This window comes from Eleutherodactylus coqui, chromosome 5 (assembly GCF_035609145.1).
Source record: "Eleutherodactylus coqui strain aEleCoq1 chromosome 5, aEleCoq1.hap1, whole genome shotgun sequence".
In the NCBI taxonomy this organism is placed as follows: Eukaryota; Metazoa; Chordata; class Amphibia; order Anura; family Eleutherodactylidae; genus Eleutherodactylus; species Eleutherodactylus coqui.
In genome coordinates, this window is record NC_089841.1 from 86,718,270 (window position 1) to 86,740,012 (window position 21,743).

General features: G+C 44.2%; 1 protein-coding gene across 7 annotated transcripts in view; it reads left to right on the top strand.

Annotated features, from left to right (window-relative positions):
- The window catches only part of SREK1 (splicing regulatory glutamic acid and lysine rich protein 1), a 61,518-nt gene extending 43,869 nt beyond the window's left edge, over positions 1 to 17,649 (top strand). For 2 of the 7 annotated variants that reach the window (XM_066602807.1, XM_066602809.1), the window contains exons 9-13: positions 5,580 to 5,699; positions 6,481 to 6,624; positions 9,596 to 9,688; positions 10,875 to 11,013; positions 16,515 to 17,649. In XM_066602807.1, coding sequence (XP_066458904.1) covers positions 5,580 to 5,699; positions 6,481 to 6,624; positions 9,596 to 9,688; positions 10,875 to 11,013; positions 16,515 to 16,655 — 637 coding nt within the window. In that variant the 3' untranslated portion in view covers positions 16,656 to 17,649. Of the gene's footprint in view, positions 1 to 5,579; positions 5,700 to 6,480; positions 6,625 to 9,595; positions 9,689 to 10,874; positions 11,014 to 11,635; positions 11,689 to 16,200; positions 16,268 to 16,514 lie in introns of all 7 variants that reach the window. The other 5 variants (XM_066602811.1, XM_066602812.1, XR_010792804.1 and 2 more) reach the window with 4 other exon arrangements.
- Positions 17,650 to 21,743: the final 4,094 nt, after the last annotated feature.

Sequence of the window (21,743 nt, forward strand, 5' to 3'; positions counted from 1 at the left end):
TGCGATCTGCAACTTGTCCCTTGAAACCTTGCACCCTTCCGCAGCTAAAAACAGCAGGAGGGATCGGGTTTCAATCAAACAGACACTTCTGGTCGTGGTGCACAACATCAGATCATCAACATATTGCAGTAGCTGTGTGTCCTGGTCCTCTGGGTGCCAGGAAGACAGGACATACGCCAGCGCTTGTGAAAACTCTGAGGGGGAAGTGGCCCCTCCTTGTGGTAATCGGGTCCAGCATAGCTGTCTACCCTCATGTGTGAAGGCTAACAGCAGTTGGGATTCTGCGTCGACACGCACTCCAAAATAGGCATTTGCCAAGTCCAAGATGCTAAAGAACACTGCAGTTGGGGGTATCTGATTTAAAATTGTGTGTGGATTTTGGACTATTGGTGCGTCTATGATCATCAATTTATTGATTTCCCGCAGGTCGTGCACCATCCGGTACGCCTGCGGCTGTCCTGGTTGGCACTTCTTTTTCACAGGAAATAGCGGTGTATTATAAGGGGATCTGCAAACCCTTATAACACCCGCTTTAAGAAGTTGCTCAACCTGCATTGAGATTGCTGCTGTCTGGTCTTTGCTCAGGGGGTATTGCCTAATGCACACAACAACAGCTCCAGGTTTTAACTTAATCTTTACAGGTGCAACACGTAACAAACCCACATCAGTCTTGCTCTTTACCCACAACTCAGCTGGAATGTCACGCAACATTTCCTCAACATCTGCATCAAGAATCTGACATGCGTCATCAATTTGCACAACACCTATCAGAGTTGTCAACACTTCCTCTGACATAGGACCCGTCACAGTGATACCCTTTTTGCCAAACCGCAAAACAGCATTGATAGCACTCAGTACATCTGCGCCAATCAAATTTACAGGACAATTTTCAGACACTAGCAACTGTACACAGACATCAATTGTATCAGCTAGGCGAATTTGTAATGGTTTAGTCTGTTGTAAGGAGCACGGTCCATCAATTCCTACTCCCCCCACCCAACCAGGTTCTATGAAACTGGAAGGTATGTCTTGTCTGCGTATTATTGAACGGCCGGCCCCTGTATCAATCATGAATCTTTGCTTGTTACCATGGGGGAGCGTTAATTCCATACTAGCATGTGGACCTGGTACAGGTGGAACAAGCAAAGTGGGGCTGCCAACTTCCTAGTCTACTTGAGGATACTCGATCCCAAGTAGTTGAGCATGCGTCTGGCCCCTTCTTGATGGACAATCTCTCTTCATGTGTCCCCTTCCTCCACAGCCATAGCACAATCCAGCCCTCCTTGTATCCTCCCTCCTTGGCGGTGGCGGAGGGGCACATGAAGCGTACCTTCTCTGTCTAGTTGGTGCATTATGTGTGTCAGGATCCTGCCCACCTCTACCCTGTGCTGTAGACAGCGCTAACTCTGGAGGGGCAGTGACAGAGATCATGACTGGTGTTTGTTTCTGACTTTTCTTTAATTTTCTCTTATTAAATTTGTCCTCTATGCTTCTAGCCACCACCAGAGAATGTTCAAGTGGTGTATACATGCATTCAGGACGCACTGCGTTCAATTCAGTCTTGATATCTTCACGGAGCCCATTAATAAAGCATGTGCGAAACAATCGCGCATCTTTACTTGTGGCCGTATTGATATCATATTCTTGATCAGTAAATATGTTGGCACATCGCGCATGGTACTGATCAACGGATTCCTCTGGCCCCTGGACTGCTTCAGGCAGTCCAGACGATAGTTCATCAGAGCGCTGCCTGCTCAGAACATGCAGACGCTTAACAAACTGAATTCCAGAATCCTCAGTTTTCTTGTCATCTGGCACTGCAGTAATGTCATCAAGCACTGGCACAGCACGGATTTTAATCAACAGTGGTGCACCAGCAGCAAGAGAACACAATCCTGCCAAATCACTCCACGTTGCATCATAAGTTCTCTGAATGCGATCTATGTTCTTATAGAAAGCAATTGGGCTCTTGTAACAGTCTGGTAATTTACTAACCATCACTAACTGCTCTGACTGACTCCATGGCTTAAACCAGCGTGTAGTTTCCTTGACATGCTGTCCGTCCTGATTCTGTGAAGTAGTTTGTACAATGACTGGGTATGCTTTAGGGGCAGAGGGATGGACAAGCCGGGTCGCTTTGCACTGGCTACAGTGTTGCACATCACTGGGTAGGGTTTTATTACATTTACAGACCCAAGAGTTAGAGCGGGTGAGCCTGTTATCATCATCTGGAGGTCTACGTTCTCTGCGTTCTTCCTCTTCCCTTGCCTCCTGCTCTCGCTCAGGATCTATCTGAGGTGAATCTCCCAGAGGACGTGGGCCAGGAGAGACGATCCAATGACCCCCATCAGTCCGCTGCATGTGTATGTTTGCCACCCGGCGTGGTGTAACGTTATTCCCTGACTGATGAGCCTGTGTTGGTGACTGTGAATCTGACGAATCACTTGTGGCTAAGTGCAAGGGACGCATCTGCTGACACAGACTGCTGTCTGATGCTGGTGAAGCCTTGTGTTCTGCACTGGAAGCACAGGAAATGTGTGAGGAATTGTGTGAAGGGGGGTGTGCAGCTGCGGGGGATTGAAACTCTCTGTATAACCGGGATGCGTAATCCTGCAATTCGTGAAGTGGGTATATACTACTCGTGGCAGGGCTCGGTAATGAGGTGTAACCCGTAGAACCTGTGGACCCAGTAACACTATATTGGGGAGGTGCCAATCTAAACCCGTCATACTGGATAGGACTACTCATCCCAGCAGCACCATCACCCGATCCACTGGGAAAAGGAGTGGATGTGGAGACGGGGCGCGGAATTACAGCAGGACTGGAAACCAGGACAGGAGAGGGAATCTCCTGCTTAACTGACGTAGATTGTACCTCCATAACTGAATCAGCTGCTGCTGCAGCTGGTGGAGACAAAGTAGTTCTTTTACGATGTAACTCAATATCATCATCTACTGGAATAAGGGGATCAAATTTCAAAGATGCATCAACCCATGCTTGAACCTGCGAACCATAGTTATGATCAGCAATCCACCGTGCTTCTTTCAAAGCAAAGTCACGCCATGCTTGTAAGTCAAGGCAGCCAGTTTTTGGCATACCAGCCTTACGTAGTATGGTGGCAGCATTCTTCACCGCAGCCTTCCCAAACGTGACCCCCACCAAATCAACAATTGTTGGCTTGTACTTGGACATCTTGTTGAGTTTGGTAAGTATCACACCCATAGCAACCAGTCAGGGAGCGCCAGTCCCGTCTTCTGGATATCCAGCTATGTATAAAACCCTTGTCACGCAACTGTCAGTGGGCGGCTATCCCAGAGCCCAGTTACGTAGCCCTACACCCTATCGGTAGCCAAGAACCGTAGAGTCGTAGTTAAACTGTGGGCAAGGCAAGCGTGAATCAGCCTGACAACCAATGTGAACAAAAGCACAAAACTACGCATCAATGCCGGAATCACCAGCAGAAGCATCAAAGGTATTAGGACATTCAAGATCATCAATCCAATACGGAATATACCAGCGATTATTAATAATACTAACCCACAAACTGCCACTATTTAGAATAGGAACTGCATGGCATGGAACCTCAAGATATAACCGGTGATGCAAATAATAAGAATGGCGGGAGGTAACAGTATGCCGCACATGAGACAACACAAAAGGAGTAATCGGAGATTCTCGCGTCAGTACTGCTGTACAAATGCAAAAAATCACAAACCATACAAACAGAAAAAGAACCAAATGCGGGGAAGGAAGCCAGCTCTATGATTCTTATACACAATATAAGCAATCCACAATGACATCAGAAGAATAAGGAAGAATGCAAGAAAACAACCTTCTTCACAATATGCATCCACCCACTTTAGAGGAGTATCACAGGGGTGTTGAGTACCATTAGACATAACATAGACATATATTAGTGTAACATAATAACAATGGGATAGCCCAGGGAAGAACCAACATGTAGTACAAAAGGAGTTAAGGTAGAAACACAAATATAACAGCGTACAGAAAATGGACAAAAGGTAAAGAAAGAAGAACATATAAAAAGAGTAAGAGAGATGTATTTTACCTGATAGGGAGCAAGTTCATAAATGCTGAAGCTGTACACCTGGCACTGACACCGCAGCCGACCCCTCTCCCCTAGGAGAAGTCAAGAGAAATCTCTTGCCCCGGGGTACTGCTTCATCCAAGAGAAGTAGGCCGGTGCTCCACGTTCAGTAAGAAGTGTATAGTTTTTAGCAATCTCGCTGGGGCCTCCAACTGATAAAGCAGTGATAAAGAAGTACGCCTAGATCAGGTAAAATAAGTATAAGAGTCACTAGTGACAGCGACCTTAACCAGAACTCAGACACGACATCCGAATGTAGTCAAAGTCAGTAAGAATGCCTGGTGAGCCAGGCACCCAACTTTTATTGAGTATTAAAAGAAGGTGTGGTTAACATATAGAGAGGGGAGGCATATTCAAATGAGATATAGGTAAAACATATGGGAGTATACATTATTGGCAGGTAAATGACTTTCTCAGGCTCTAAATATCACATTTGACATAGAGACATTGGAATTCACAGATGTTGCAAAGTTACACAATAATAGGATAACCCCTCCGCACCCACAAACTCAACGCATCCTGGTTTCCACGAAAAAGATACTTTCATAATGCAAAAACATCCTTGTACTAATCACCATGTGTACGTGACATGCTAAATCAGCACACAGTTCATGACCAGGCCAGTGTGTTCTCATCTGAAGGCCTTAAAGGGATTTTCAGAGTGAACCAATGTCATGAACCAAACTATATCTTTTACACTGTCGTGGGAGACCCAAGTTGTTTTTTTTGTTTTTTTTTCCTAAAATATCTGTCACCCCCTTTTTAAGGGGGTTTTTGAGGCATTTTTAACTTTAGCTATTGATTACTGACAGGACATCAATATATGATTGTCGGGGACTCTCCACATGGATCCCCAACAATCAGCTGATACCCGAAGTTGCTGTGTCTATAGTGAGCAGAGGCGGCAGAAAGTGCTGGCTATAGCGTAGTGGCCGGGTTGGTATTGCAGGTGCAGCTCCTGTTAAATGCAGTGAGTGCTGCACTGCAGTACCAACCTGAACTTTTGCGCTATGGCCGGCGCTTTCTGCTTCTTTTGCTGACCATAGCGGCACTGAGAAATTGTCGTTGGATACCCACCGAACATCTATTCATGACCTGTCGGTCATTAAGAGCAAAAATGTCCAAAGGAATACCCCTTTTTAAGTATTTTTTCGATGTGTAACTTTTTAACACATCAAGGTCTTCACATTTGTCTTATTCAAGACAGGGAACCAAGATCATCGAGGCTAATCATTATAATGAAATATTATAAAAGTCATCTTTAATCCATTCAGGAGATGGGGATGACTGTAGCTTACGGGGTAGACATTCCTGACCATCTTGTCACGTACATTTCTTTTAGGTATGGCTTCATTTTGATAAGGCCTCATGTTGACCGTCTTGAATGACCGTAGGGATTTGTCCAACTGGTGACCAGTTTTTAATTTCAATAAATAAACTAGTTGATTTAACAGTTTTAATATTATTTCAGAAGCAGATCACGGAATTGTTCCCGGTCTAGGCATAAAGAACACAGAAGGTCCAAAAGTCCTTATAAGAAACGCTCTAGATCAAAAGACAGACGCAAGTCAAAAAGCCGATCACGTTCAAGGTATGATCACAATTCGATCAGAATTAGAGTCTCCATAAGGTAACATTAATGCAACAACTGTGCAAGGAGAAAATCCCATTGGTGGAAATGTATCTATGGTTTCCAGAAACTACTGATAGTCGCCAGGTATGAAGGGAGCTGGGCTCTTGAACCTGCTTTATAACTTTCCTTGCAACCCATGATGAATATATCAGTCACAGGTCATTACGGCGTTAATTTAAAAAGTAAGGAAGAGCTAGGTTTTGCTAATTATCTTTGCTTAGTATTTTGTAAAATAAGTAGACCTAATACAAACCTTAAACTGCAGCCATATTAAGACCGCGTGAAGCTGGCCCTAGTATGACTATCACTCATTGTGTCTCAGGATCATCCGCAGAGATTATCTCTACTTTATGAATGTTCTATCTTCTGTGTGTTAATTTATGCCCATTCGCAGTGTAAAAATTCTTTAAGTGTTACCTAAATGGATGAAGGCGTATCTGAAGACAAAGTGCTGCTCAAGATGCATTTGCAATTGCATAGTTCTTTTTGAATGTTTTGTGTACCTAGCAGTAGATGGCAGTATTGAAGAGGGGGAAAAACGTTCTTTGGTAGTCTACAAAGCATGTTCGCTGCTAATTGTGTCTTCTATACATGTAACATAATGTCCTTGTCTTGCTCCTCTTACATCTTCCAATTAATATTTACTATTTCTACAAGAATGTGTGAGAGAGGTGGTTGCTAAGTTCATTTTTCAGTATAATGTGAAATTTTTGTATTATTTCAATCTTATTTTCTACAGGGAGAAGAAAAGAGACAAAGACAGAAGCAAAGTTAGGGAAAAAGAAAGATTGAAAGAGAAAACTGATAGAAGAAAGAAGGAAAAGCAGTCTAGGAGCCCCTCAAAGGGCCACTCCTCTGCTAGGAAGTCTCGAAGCATTAGCAGGTTAGACTTTTTATGCAACGTGTTGAAGAATATTTCCCAAATCTATATATATATATAATATGTATGTATGTATGTGTATATATGTTTATGTTTGTGTGTGTGTGTGTGTGTGTGTGTGTGTGTGTATATACCGTATATACCGGCGTATAAGACGACTTTTGAACCCCAAAAAATCTCCTCTGAAGTCGGGGGTCGTCTTATACGCCGGTAATACAAAAAAAAAAGTGTCAAAAAAAAAAATCAGTACTCACCTCCCCCGGCGTTCTGTCGCGCTCCGGCAGGCTGTCGCTCCCTCCTGGTCTCTGGCAGAGCATTGCTTTCTGAATGCGGGGCTTGAAATCCCCACCTCCAGAAAGCTAATACACACGCCGTCAGCCAGTTACAGCCATTCAATGACATAATTGAATGGCTGTGATTGGCTGAAGGCGCACGTGTGTTAGCAATCACACCCATTCAATGATGTCATTGAATAGTGTGATTGGCTGAAGCCACGTGTGTTTTAGCCAATCACAGCCATTCAATGATGCCATTGAATGGCTGTAACTGGCTGACGGCGTGTGTATTAGCTTTCTGGAGGCGGGGATTTCAAGCCCCGCATTCAGAAAGCAATGCTCTGCCGGGACCAGGAGGGAGCGACAGCCTGCCGGAGCGCGACAGAACGCCGGGGGAGGTGAGTACTGATTTTTTTTTTCTCCACTGTATTACCGGCGTAAAAGGTGAAAGTTGGGGGGTCGTCTTATACGCCCCGTCGCCTTATACGCTGGTATATACGGTATGTGTGTATATATATCTCTAGCACTTTACTAGTCATAGGGTATGTTCACAGTGGAATCCAATGCAGATTTATTCCATGATTCTGCCTCTAAAGCTGAGCAGAAATCTGTGGCTAAGCCGCTGATTTAGTCCTTGTGAATGGAGAAAATGCACATGCAGAATCTGTGATGCAGATTGGTGTTGCGATGTAAAATTTCACTTCCTTTTTTTTTTTTTTTTTCCTTTTAGCAAGGTGGATTTCAAATCTGTGGCAGAAAAATCACACAGAATCCGTGCCAAAATCCACCATGTGAATATATTATAAATGTCCATCCAAAAGTGTTTTTTCTTTTTCTTTAAGATTTCTTAACATAGGACACGCAGCAGGCACATTAGCGCCTGACAGCTGTCCCACGGACTGCTGCCTGACTATTGGTACTGTGCTTAAACAGGATTGATAGTCATTCAAGTGAATGGAGGCGGAGCAGCCAGAGATTGTTCCTGCCTGCCTGCCTCCATTCACAGTGGGCTGTGTGTGTTTTACCTATGGATGCAAGGCGCTTTTCAGGCAATAACACTTCTGTGAAATTCCAATCCACGCGTGAAACTCGTGCAAGAGGATCAGAAGTGTTTCCCATTGATCTAAATGGGAAACCTTGTATCACACTCGACTATACATCATATGGTATGCAAGAGCCTTGCAATGCATTTAAGGTCCCATTGAAATCAGTGAGCGATGCGTTCTGAGGAACACAAAAAAATAGGACGTGCCGCGACTTTTTTCCTTGCAGTATCGCTGTAAGTAAAAACATTGCTCATGTGTATGACTCCATTCAAAAGAATGGAGTTCATATTCACACGGGTGAGTTTCACAACGCACAAAACTTGTGCGTGATTAGCGCGTGTGTGAAACCGGCCTAAATGGGAATCACTCAAACATTCTGCTGAAAAACCAGGAGCCTCTGACAGGTGAACGATTTGTTACTCAGTTCCCTGTCGGCAACCACGTGTACATTAAATAATTATTGCTCAAATTAGCTGTTTCCAGTGAAAATTCAGCCGTTACTTGCCCCGTGTAAAGTACCTTTTTAGTTTTTACTTTTGTTCTGTTTAAAGGAATCTCACACTTTCAGGAAACAACTTTCTAATGTAATATCCTGTCTTGTTTTTTCTCCCACAAGTAAATCAATAAGCATAAGTACAGCATTGTAGAGCATACCCATGACCTCTCATCGCGTGCTATCTAATTCCATAATTAGAGCACTCTTCTGTAACCGTACCAGTGCCCCCCAAAAAATCTACAATCAGAAAATTAAACTGATTAAAAAAAAGAATATTTAGCAGTATCTGGTTTTAATTACTTAACCCCATAAAGACCAGTGTTTATTTTATACTTCCTTTTTAAACTCACTAAAAAGGGACCAGACCCTTTTTAGTAAGTTTTTGTTTTCCCTTCGGCACATATAGTGCTGCTTTTCTTTTTTAATACCTTTTTTTGTTCACTGAAATCTTTTTCTGTTTTTTTCACACTTTATTTGGGACAATGTGTAAAAAAAAATTCATAGTTCTTTATTTTAATGTAAATGTAATAATGTTAAAAGTAAAGTATAGGAATGGATTCGCCATTTTGTTTAGAATGTTTTAATAATGTAACCTCAAATTACATAGCAGATAGGTGACTGCTTAGGTTGCCTTGGTGGTGGGTTGTTTATTTTATTATTTTGCATAAACTATTAAGTAGCTACTCAGCTACCTAATAGCTATTCAGCATGCAAATAAAGCCTTGAGCTGAATGCAGTTAATAGCCGGAGGACTCTTATCTGCTTTCAGTTTCTTTGTTCTCCGACGGTAAAAAATGCTATCAACACTACCTGCGGAGAACTCCTGATAAGCCGAACAGCGATTTTTAGGTTGGCCTGAATTTAACGATCAAGTAGTAGTGCACGATGGCCGTGCGTTTAGACACAACGATGATCGCTCAAACGATCGCTTTTGAGCGATCATCGCTTCGTGTAAATGGGGCTATAAAAATCACTCCTGTCTTCTCCTTTGGGTCCTTGATTGCAGGAGCTTTAATCCTGCTCCATATATTTACTATTGGCTGAGATTAAAGCTCAGGACCAAGCGCTGTGTATTTACGGCACTTGGTCTTTAATGTGTTAGAAAATAGTTGATAGATTACTTTTAAAACTATTGGTGTAAATACTTTTTGTTGCAGGGAAAGACGTAAAAGGAGGAGTCGAAGTCTTTCCAAATCCCCCAGAAATTTCAAACCTGCAAAGAGAGTTTCTCGATCTCCTTCGCCCAAAAGGTAATGTTCCACCAGCAGGCACAATTAGTGGTTATCATAGAAAGCCATAACATGGACCGCTCAAGAAAAATCTAACACCGTGTTACATCTAGTTCAAAGCCTGAAAGGGTTAGGGTTCAGTAGTTCTAATTGCCAAAGGCAAAAAATACCCATAGGTAATATCCCCTAAAAAATACTAAATACTTTATAATTCAAAAAGACAAAGACAACATTAACTAATATTTAAAATAAAGGGGCAAATGGTGACCAGCAGTCATCAGTTAGTATCTTTGTGTAATTGTGCATGTACACACTAAAACATAGGCCTGGATGGCTAACTTCCAAAAGCCTATGTAGAGATTATTACGTCAGCACCACTAAAACCCTATTAAAATCTAATCTATACCCACCCTGACATGTTTTGCCTTGTGGCATCCTCAGGGGTGGCAACAACCAGGGCTATAGTGAGCCGAGCGCTGAACTGATAACTCTTAAATAGAAGAGAGGCGGAACATTCTTTTGAGTAGTCAATCCAGACCAGAGACAAGACAGCAACAAATAGTGATGTGAGAAACTCTTGACAGACAGCGAATGGCGCTATAGTTTGACCAATCCCATATCGATGACTCCACAAATCATAGTGTGTTGCCAGAGCATGCCCAATGCAGAACAGGTGCGGCTGCCTCAATAGAGCGTATGCAGACACTTAGAAAAATAATTGAATGTTGTCGCATCAACTGAGCATGCCCAATGCAGAACAGGTGCAGCTGTCTCAATAGAGCATGTGCAGACACTTATAAAAATTGAGTGCTGTCTGCATCAACTGAGCGTGCCCAAGGACTTAGAAAATAGCAAGTGCAGCTAACTCAATAAAGCGTATGCAGACACTTAAAAAGAATTGTTGAATTCTATCCGCATCAACTGAGAATGCCCAAGGACTTAGAAAAATTGAGTGCTAAGTCCTTGGGCATTCCCAGTTGATGTGGATGCCTTTGGCAATTGTGTTTGTATGACCCGGAGTATTCCTACAATTTCATAGTATATTCCAGGGTTTAGTAGTTGTGTGCTGCCCCTTAGGCTCCTACTTTCAGCATAATACAATGTCTTAGTTGTTCTTGGAGTGTTTCTTTGTTTGCAACTGGAGAAGTTTCCACATAACTAAGCCATACTGAAAGTTTTTGCAAATTTGTAATGACTGTTTTCTTAGTAAAAATAGGAAGGAGAAGAAGAGAGTGAAAGAAAGGGATCACAGCGGAGATAGAAGGGAGAGTGATCACTCCTCATCAAAGAAAAATAGCAATAAAGATAAAGAAATGAGAGACTCATTCAATAAATACAAGATAAGGGTAAGATAATTGCTATGTTTGTTTTATTGCAGTTATTCTCTGTCTCTAGGTCAAATCACAAAATTGTCCACTTCTGTTGAACTTATCAGGAAGGCTATAGTAATCTTTTTGGCCTCATGCCCACAGCTGTGTCGGACTCCGCCAGCGGAATATTGCAGCAGAGTCCGACACTGCACCCCACAAAGACCCCATTCTCACCTCTCCGGATCCACCGCGGGAGTCCCGTCTGGTGAGCCGGTGCGCATGACGCGGGGGTGGTGGCGCATATTTTCGCGATATTTCCACTGTGCTCACAGCGGAAGTATCACGGAATGGACGGCTTCCATTGACTACAATGGAAGCCGACTCTGCGTTTTTCCACGGCAAATAGAACATGCCACAATTTCTTTCACGCTGCGGAAATCCGCGGTGGAATTCTGCAGCATGAAAATTGCAAGGCAGAAGGCTATTAAGTTCATTTGAACTCAATAGCTATGGAATAACGCCGTGGATTTCCGACACATTTCACGCGGCAGAAATCTGTCCGTGGGCATTAGCCCTTTATAATGTCATTTAAAGTTGTTTGTAATATTTTTCTTCCAATATTAAGTATTTATAACACCGTATCTATTTTAATTTCCAGTAATATTCCCTTCAGAAGTAAGTGCAGCAGCAGTGCTGTTTCAATTACTACAGGTACAGGCTATGCACATCAGCATTTTTAGGTGCTGTTCATACTTACACGATTTAATAACTAAAAGATGTAATTGGATTGGAGAAGGATAGAAGATTGGACAGACTGTCATGTCTATCATTCCTTGCAACCACAGCATTTGCAAAATGCTGTTATCACTGGGACCCCCACTGTTCACAAAGAGGGGGCCGTCCCTTGTCCCCCTATATGAATGGAGCAGAGGCCAAGCATGCGTGCTGCTGCTCCATTCATCTCTATGGGACTGATTGAGATAGCGGAGTACAAGTGCTCAGCAGATTCTGTCAGTCCCATAGTGATAATTGAAGCGGCAGTGTGCATGTTTGACCACCACTACATTCATATGGGGGTGAGGGATAGGACCCTTTCTTGCAGTTGGTGTTGCTCCCAACGATTGTATACCCACCATCGCACACTTTTTCCCTCTCCTGTGAATTAAACTTCTCACAACCATTTCACTAATTTAATTTGATTATGTAGTGCAAATGTAATCATATTATGTTTTATATTAAACATAACCCTGGAGATGGCCAAATTGGAGACACATGCTTTCTGTACTCTTTGTATACAGTCTATACAATAAAGAGCAATGTGTGTGCTTTCTGGCAGCTATGATGAGTGCGAGTTAATACAGTTATGTAGAGACCAGAGATGCATGTAGAGCCTATCTATGTGTATAATGTTGCCATCCTGCCTTATGTAGACCTTTGTCACTTACCCCCTGCCGACCCCATACCAATTTACAAAACAAACCCGACAAGGTTGCTGGAGAAAACACGTAGTGTCAACTGAGTGGCCAGTGTACAAATTCAAATAATTCAAGATTTCCTTTTTTTCTTATGAATATGCATGTAAAAATGTAAAAGAAAACTGATGCCACCCCCTCCGATCACCAAGTACTTGGCATATCCTAGTGATATGCCATCAATCTCTTTGTAAAATAGGAAAACCCATTTCTTGACTGTATTATTGGGGAACAGCTTGGACCTTGGTAGTATAGCAACTGCCAGTAGGACACTAGGCAGAAAAAGTATTATCTCCTCCTACCAGCTTATACCCCTTTTGTAGGCACCAAGCTAATCCGTATTAACTTAGTGTCTGTAGGAGGCAGAACTTTCTGTTACCGGTCTTCAGTCCTTTTTCTACGACGATCTATGGATATGCAGGGTTGGCACTAGACTCTTCCTGGTACACCACTGAGGAGGGCTAACAGCATGGAGCCAACCAACCTGTTGTATGCTTGAGTCTTAGAAGAAAAAGAGGTATGGTCTAACACCAGTTTGACCATGACCCGCCAGCCATAGCGTGCACCCTCCAACGAGAGCTTTCCCTCTACAAAGGGTAGCTGAACTCTGGAGCACACACTGTTAGGAGTACAGAAGTCATTCTAAGGATGGATGAGTATACGTCACTATGAGGTAAGTATTCTCCCCCTCCTCACTCTTAACCTCTCAGCCACTAGATGGGAGTCTGTTCATCTCGCCTGCTAGGGTGCCTACTACAACCCCCATCATACCTGCTCAAGGCTCTTCACCTAAGTTTAGCTCCTCTTCAGTGCTCCCCTCCTGTTGCTTCAGTGCTTATTTTCCTTTTCATTTATACCAGTGAGACCGTTAACCCCACCAGTGCCTCTCTACTCCTTTTCTTAACAAGGTGCCTACTGCTGGGGACCAGACAGGAACCTCTTTACCCCCCCCCCCCCCCACACACACACACACACACACACCATTCCACCCACCAACTGAATTGCACTCTGAGCTTTCTGTAAGAGATGACCCTCACTCGGAAGGCAAGGGGTCTGAATCTCCCTCTAATTCAGATCTGGGTGAGGAACAATATTCCAAACTATCATCTTTAGTTGATAGTTTGATAACTACGTTGAAGCACACCCTGTAGGTAAAATTTCCGGAGCCCAAAGAATCCGCTGGGAAAGTCACTTTCAAGTGTCCAGGATGTTTCCCCAAGGGCTTTCCTTCCCACAAGGAATTTGAAGACGTCCTGATCAGGGAATGGAATCTCCCTGACAAGTGTTTCACTAAACGGAGGAGTCCATAAAGAAATAGGCATCATTTTGCTCAGTGGACCCTCCAATGTCACGCTTGGCAAAATGCACCACTCTGCTTATGGTGCACACCTCTTCCTTTGCGGACACCCACAATAAGAAACTGGGAACACTGGCAAAACATCTTTTGAGGCGGAAAGTTTGGTTCCACCTGGGTCAGCAGGGCTACTTCTAAGTGGGCTAAGCAATTACGCTGCGGCATTATCCGATTCATCTCTCTTTGCTTCCACCTGGGTCAGCAGGGCTACTTCTAAGTGGGCTAAGTAATTACGCTGCGGCATTATCCGATTCGTCTTCGGAAAAACTCACAGATAATGCGCCACAAATCTACCATGCTGGTAAATATCTCTGCAAGGCCTCCCTGGATGCACCCAGACTAGTGGCCCCGGCTTTATCAGCTTCCATAGCAATATGAAAGACCATGTGGCTGAAATCTTGGGACACAGTTGAAGTGTCTAAAAGGTACTTCCATTGTAGGTTCCCGCCTCTTCGGCGCTCGGCAAGACAATATTATTTAGGAAGCCATGGGTGGTAAGAGCTCCCAACTACCTCAGAACAGGACTAGCCAAACAAGCTCCTCTCAGAAGAAGTGCCCTTAATTTCGTTCTTTTCGAAGCTCCAGTCCACAGATCGTGGATTCCAAGAAAACCACTCGGAATCACAGGAAGAAACCTTACTTCAAATCCTGACCCACCTGGTGTCCCCGTCCCAGGCTCTCCTCCCCAATAACCTCTGCATGATGGGTTCCCCCCACCCCAGTCACTCAGGGTGGGGGGGCTTTCCTACTTTTGAGATATCCAGTTTTTCCAGGTCTCCGATGCCTGGGTTTGGGAGGTCATCTTTTCAGGATATGACATAGTTTGTCAACCACCCTTTGAATAGTTTCTTCAGGTCCAGACTTCCGATGTCTCCTTCACAGATAAACTATTTGGATCAAGTGATATGCCAGCTACTTACCCAGGCTCTAATTGTCTCGATTTCGTGGGTTTTTCAAAGAACAAGAAGGATGGGTCCATCCGCCCGGTTCTAGACTTGAAGAAACTGAATCAATATGTCTAGCATTTCTGCATGGAGTCCCTAAAGTCGGACATTGCATCCATAGAACAAAGCGAATTCCTGGCATCCATCGACATCAAGGATGCATATCTCAATGTGCCCATCTGCAAAGCACAATGTTTTCTGCGCTTCACACTTCAGTTGGCACATGACCAGTTTGTAGCTTTCCCTTTCAGGTTGGCCATGGGTTTGTGGGTATTCACAAAGGTCCTGGCGCCAGTGATGACCCTTCTATACTCCAGGGGTATTGTCACTATTCCCTATCTCGACAACATCCTAGTGAAGAAACCTTCCCACTTACCTGTTCTGGAGAGTCCTGACATCACTCTAGACACTCTTGCTTTGTTTCAGATGGATATCAACTACCTTAATTCCCTCTTCCATTCTCAGCGTCTGGAATTTCTGGGCCTTGTCTTCAACATAAATTCCCGTGTTCTGCTGTCATAGCAGAAACTTCAAAATTACTCCAGACACATGCGCTCCCTATAAATTCAGGCTTGGATCCACACTCTACATTGTATGAGAGTCCTGGGGTTAATGGTCTCTTCGTTCGAGGTGTTTCTATTTAGACAATTTCACACCTGACCTCTCCACTGAAATCCTCTCTTGCTTGGACTAATCTACACACTCGCTGAATCCGTGAATCCAACTTCCTTGGACGCTCACTCACTCAACTGGTGACTGGAATCCCCTCTAGTTCACCAAGGGCGATTCTTCCTGACAGTACAGTGGTTGGTGCTGACCATGAACACCAGTCTCCTTGGAAGGGGAGGGACGTACACACCCTCTGACTCCCTTTTCATGGTTTCAGAATGACCTAGAAAAGGCCTTGCGGCTTCCAAGGTGATCATTTCATGCTGGATCAGGTTAGCCGTGGTAGAGGCATACCGTGCAAAGGGCAAGAGATCCTTTCTTCTCAGTCGGCGCCTTTTGCAGACAGCCATATAACTGACTGCACGTCTTATTACATATTTTTATCACCCCCAGGGACTGACTGCTCTAGAACATCCCACGGTCCAAGCTGTCCCTTCCCCAATGACCAGGACAAGAAAATGAGATTTTTGTACTTGCCGTAAAACCTGCTCATCTCGTTCATTAGGGGACACAGCACCAACCCAGTTTTTTTTTTTACAATTTTGAGACTTGTTTGTTATCTCCCTCCTTGTTGGAGCATTTTCCCCGGAGTTACGTATTGTTCTCCACTGTTACGGTTTAATTTTTAATGTTTTTATATGTTACACTACCTGTTGTACCTTTTTCATATCCTACTCTGCTGCTCCTACTGCTTGCATACAAACTGATTAGCTTGGTACCTACAGGAAGGGGTATAGCTAGTAAGAGGAGCTAACACTTTTTCTGCTTGGTGTCCGCCTCCTAGTGACAGTAGCTATACCCCTGGTCCAAGCTGTGTCCCCCAATGAACGAAACAAGAAAAAGATTTTACAGTAAGTACAAAAATCTCATTTTTAAAAACTTCTAGAAATGAACACCTCAGTTAAAGTGCCGCTCTGTGACTTTATTTTAATTTTCTATGTATATTGTTCGCATTTTCAGTAGAGAAATAATCAGTTTAAAAAAAAAACAACTCCTCCTCCTATTTCATATGTCCGTCACTTGTGTCATAATTAGCCCAGTGGCTTAATTACATGTCCTTGCTTGAAAACTAAAACATCTTCTTACTTTTACTTACAGGAAAAGGATAACCTAAAGGATGACTTTGACGCTGTGAATGAAACCAATGAAGACCATTTTGAAGATGAAGCGGGCTCTCGGCACAATGGGAACTGTACAATGAAAGAGTACAATAAGTCAAGGAAAACAGAAATGACTTAAGCCTGTTCACGACCGATGAATCTTCAGAGAAATCGCAGCCAAAATCCTAGATGTGTTCATCTGGTTTCACAATGAACGTAACGTGGGCATTACGTGGTGTCCGTAAAAGAACTCCATTACAAGCTTTTTTTTTTTTTTTCTTCTTTTTTGTACATTTGGTTCACTACAGTGTTGGCTAGTGTACAAACCGGTTACCTTTTAGAAGGTGATTTTAATCTTGAATCATTTCCATCAAGTCTTGACATTTTGTATATTTCCAATTTGTCAGTATGGGTTGATATTTTCCTTTTTAGTTTTTTTTTTTTTTTCTTCCTACATGTCAATGTTCACTAGAGTCAGAAAGCTGTAAATGCTGACGGTAATCACTGCCAGTAACACAAATGTATATTTTATTTTTCACATTATCATGGACTCACAGTGGGAGCGACGCTTATAACCGTACGATAGGGTCTTTTTTAACTTGTCAAATATTCCCTCCAAACTCTGAAACTGACGACCAATAACAGTTCTCTCCAGTTTTACTACTAAAAAAATTGCAAAAGTATACAATGTACTTTATTTTTCTCTGTAATACGGCAACGTTTTGTATACAGCACTGCGGGGTTCTCACTTTCGTGTTACCTATGTATGTTTTCTATTTGTGTCACTTGCCCTTTTATTAGAGGATCCCTTGCTTTTATTGTATTGAAATCGGGATTCTTTCATCTAAAGCAGCAAAAATGGACCCTGCTGTTACCGCCCTCTTTCTCCCATCTGACTTCCATGAGAGCCTTGATAGATTTTAGAGTCCAGTTCTAGTGTTGAGCAGCAGGCTGCTGGACTGAGAAAGTTGTGGTACTGTTTTTCCTTCATTGCATTAGAGCACAACGTAAAACTTCAGTGCCTTCTGATCCTGTGGCATGTTGTTTTACATGACTGCTTCTTATAAGGGACATTGCACACCTAGAAATGACCTGTTAGTAAATATCCTACATTAAACTGGTTTCTATCTATAGTTCTGTGTTCTTTGCTATGTCAGTTTGCAGCAGTAAGGGTGCGTTCACACTCCACTGCTTTACTGTGCATTTTGGTGCAGATCTGCAGCACATTTCACCCCTTCAGTTTGAATGCAATTGAAAAGGTGAAATCTGCTGCAAATCTTTGCTAAAATCAACAGCAGGTCAGCAACATGTGAACACACCCTAATACTGTATGTAAAGCCGAGTTCACATCTGGACTGGAACCTCCATTTAGAGTAATTTTGACCCATGTGGACAGGAACCTTCTTACAGTAGTTGTAAATTAGATGGAGGTACTGACATGCTCTGTGCAGCTGACAAGAAGGATTCATCAATTCATGCTGCTTGTGCCAAATTCTGACCTCCCACCAGCACGGTGCAACAGAAATCTGGATTGATCTGACCTGGTGATGTTTTTTACTGCTCAGTAATCCAATTTTTGCACTTTTACCCACTGGAGTCTTGTCTTCTTTCTGTTAGGGCAGGCTACATGAGCTTAATTTAATCACGTATTACGATGCAGTGAATGGATCCAATGAAAGTACATTAATTTTCACTGATCCATTCACATTTGCGTTTATATATTGCGTAAAAAAAGAACGCAGCATATTCTGTTTTACTGCGTATTACACGCGATAGAGCCATATTATTCTCTATGGACATGTAATAAACACTGTACCTATGCAATTGCGTATGTGCAGCATTTATACGTATAGTCACTAAGCCACAGAGCGGGAAATTGAAAAAATGGGAAGACTGCGCATGACAGTGTGCGTGAGATACGTTGTCGGGTGCAGTCCAAAATCGCTGCAATACGCAGCAAAACGCCGACTCACACAGCGGTAAAATATTGTTATGCATGCAGTGTTTTACAATTATGCTTGTGTGAGCCAGCTCTTAGACATTAACAGCACTGGAGCAGGTTGTCTGTTGTTATAGCTTATCTGTGCTAAAGTACGACAAGTCGTATGTTTGGACATGTTAATTGGAGCACCAGTTGTATTTGGTATAAATTTGCTTGTTTGCACTGCTGGTTGTCAGAATGATTATAGACGCTCTCCTCTGACCCCTTCTTGTAAAGAGTTGTTTAAAGGGGTTTTCCAGGCAGGGCCAGCTGTCAGGACCGGGGATGCATAAGGGTCGGATATAATTCTGAGCAATGGCCACTACACAAGGGTTGGACAGCCGGCGATACCTGGAAAACTCCTTTAAGTTCGCATGATCCCCTTTCACTGGATGATTTTTTTTTCTTGATCACGCCATTCTTGGTATACTCTTAAGCCTCATGTCCACGGCATAAATTGTTTTTCAAAATCTGTGCGGGTCTCCCACGCCCATAGGGAATCATTGGGACCCCACAGGTAATTAAATACCTGCAGATGTCATTTTTCCCCGCGTGCGGATTGCATTCATGGGAAAACAAATACAGCATGCTCCATTTTTATGTGGTTTTCCCGCACGGATGGCTGCTGCGGCTTCCACTGAAGCTAATGAAAGCCGTCTGGAACCGTAGCACGTCCACAGCCGCCACTGCTTCTTTCTTCTGCAGAAGAAAGCAGAAGAAAGAAGATCCGACCGCAATGGAGGAGAGCCCCGCAGCGTGCGGAAAGGTAAGTATAATGTATAGTCTAGCAACAGTGACCAGGCCTTGTTCAAAGTCGCTCAGATTGCTTAAAGGAGATGTCCCGAGGCAGCAAGTGGGGTTATACACTTCTGTATGGCCATAATAATGCACTTTGTAATATACATTGTGCATTAATTATGAGCCATACAGAAGTTATAAAAAGTTTTTTACTTACCTGCTCCGTTGCTGGCGTCCTGGTCTCCATGGTGCCGACTAATTTTTGGCCTCCGATGGCCAAATTAGCCGCGCTTGCGCAGTCCGGGTCTTCTGCTGTTCTCTATGGGGCTCCGTGTAGCTCCGCCCCGTCACGTGCCGATTCCAGCCAATCAGGAGGCTGGAATCGGCAGTGGACCGCACAGAAGAGCTGCGGTCCACGAAGATAGAGGATCCCGGCGGCCATCTTCAGCGGTAAGTATTGAAGTCACCGGACCGCCGGGATTCAGGTAAGCGCTGTGCGGGTGGTTTTTTTAACCCCTGCATCGGGGTTGTCTCGCGCCGAACGGGGGGGGGGGTTTAAAAAAAAAAAAACCCGTTTCGGCGCGGGACATCTCCTTTAATACTTCCTATCTAATGTTGATTCACACCGAAGCTGATCCATGGCAAACTTGCTCATTTGATTTTGCTACACTGTGGGATTACATGTCTAATCTCCATACAGGGAAACTCCAATCATGAAAGGCAGATATTGACTGAATAACCACTTTAGTAGATAAGTAACTGATAGTAGACTGTTCTCTAAAGGCCCATTGAGGCACAACGATTATCGCTTAAAAGCCATCTTTCCCTTCGACATCATGACAGCATACATCTAGAGGTTGCTCATCTGCTGACCTGATGGGACAGGAAAAGGCAGAGCATAAAAGAAACCTCCCCTCCACCAAACACCAGTGCTTTTCCTGTCCCTTCAGGACAGCAGCGGCAGAGCTCCAGCGATGCTGTCCCATGCCGGAGGTTCCAGGGCTTACCGGTGAGCGGCGGCATCTCTCCTGGCAGCCCCGGTTGCCCCCGTGGGAAGTACCTCATCTGGGAGCTAACCGGGGACTGCGTGGGCCTGGGTCCAAGTACGGGCTTTCCGGCACCACTGCGGCCGTCATTTAGGTGGCGGCCGCCATCTCTGGGTCAAGGGCCGAGCAGCAGCATTCCTCAAGGGGGCGTGGCCTCGGCGGAGCTCCGGGAGTGACGCAGTGACGTCAGACGCTCTGCAAGGGAGCGTGGCCTAGTGTGAAAGGGGCGTGGCCTAGCGCGGCTGGCGCCGGATTCAATTTTTAAAGCTCCTCTGCACCAGGAAAGACGGCTGGTGTTTCTTCACGCCGGGGAATCGATCCTAAGTACAGGAGTTGATCCCACAAGCGCATGATGTCGGCCAGAGAGGACCCAGAGAATCTCCAAACTGTAAGTGGGCCAACCTACAGACACCTGCACTACATACACTTCATGACTAACAGAGTTCTCCCTTGTCATTTCAGGACAGGGATACTCAAAAACCTAGGGAGGCTAGGAGGAGGAGTAAAAAGTGTCCACTGTGCTTGGCCAAACTCGACGACTCCTACACCAAAACATTATGTGCCGTTTGTTCTGCAAAAGTTCTGCAGGAGGAAAAATCTTCCCTTATGTCCGAAATTCGGTCGGTTGTCCGGGAAGAAGTTCAGTCCTCCCTCTCGGACCTTCAACCTGGGCCCTCAGGGGTTACACGAAGGTCTGCTCCGGCTGTGTCAGAGTCTGACTCTGACATGGCGGAAGATTTGGAGTTTGATAATCTTGGGGAAGTGTTGCAGGAGGAGAAAAAGTACCTTTTTTCCACCGCTGACATGGATCAACTTTTAAAAGCTGTACGTAGAACCATGCAGGTGGAGGAAGATGTGCAGCAACCCCGCACGGCACAAGACGATATGTTTGCGGGATTGCTTCCACAACGGAAATCTTCGTTTCCTGTAAATGCCAGACTCAAACAACTAATCCTGAACGAGTGGGATTGTGTGGATCAGGCTCCGCTAATCCCTAGGGAGTTCAAGGAGCGCCTTTTATTTGCGGGAGACGAGGTGGCGTTTCTGGACGAAATGCCGAAAGTAGATGCGGCTATCGCTATGGTGTCCAGGAAGTCTGGATTACCATTTGAAGATACGTCCCACTTAAAGGACTCCTTGGACAATAAAGTGGACATGACCATGCGTAAGGCCTGGTCCACGTCCAGCCTTATTATAAAATCCAATATCGCGGCCACTTCTGTGGCTCGCTCCATGGCAGTCTGGCTGGATCAGCTCGCGTCCCTAATTGACCAAAAAGCCTCCAGGGAAGAGTTTGCGAGCGGCATCCCTCTGCTACAGATGGCAATGGGGTTTCTGGCGGATGCCTCTATGGAAACGGTCCGCTTCAGAGCTCGCATGGCAGCCCTATCCAACACCGCCAGAAGGGCAGTCTGGGTAAAGGAGTGGTCGGGGGACTTAACATCCAAAAACAAGCTGTGTA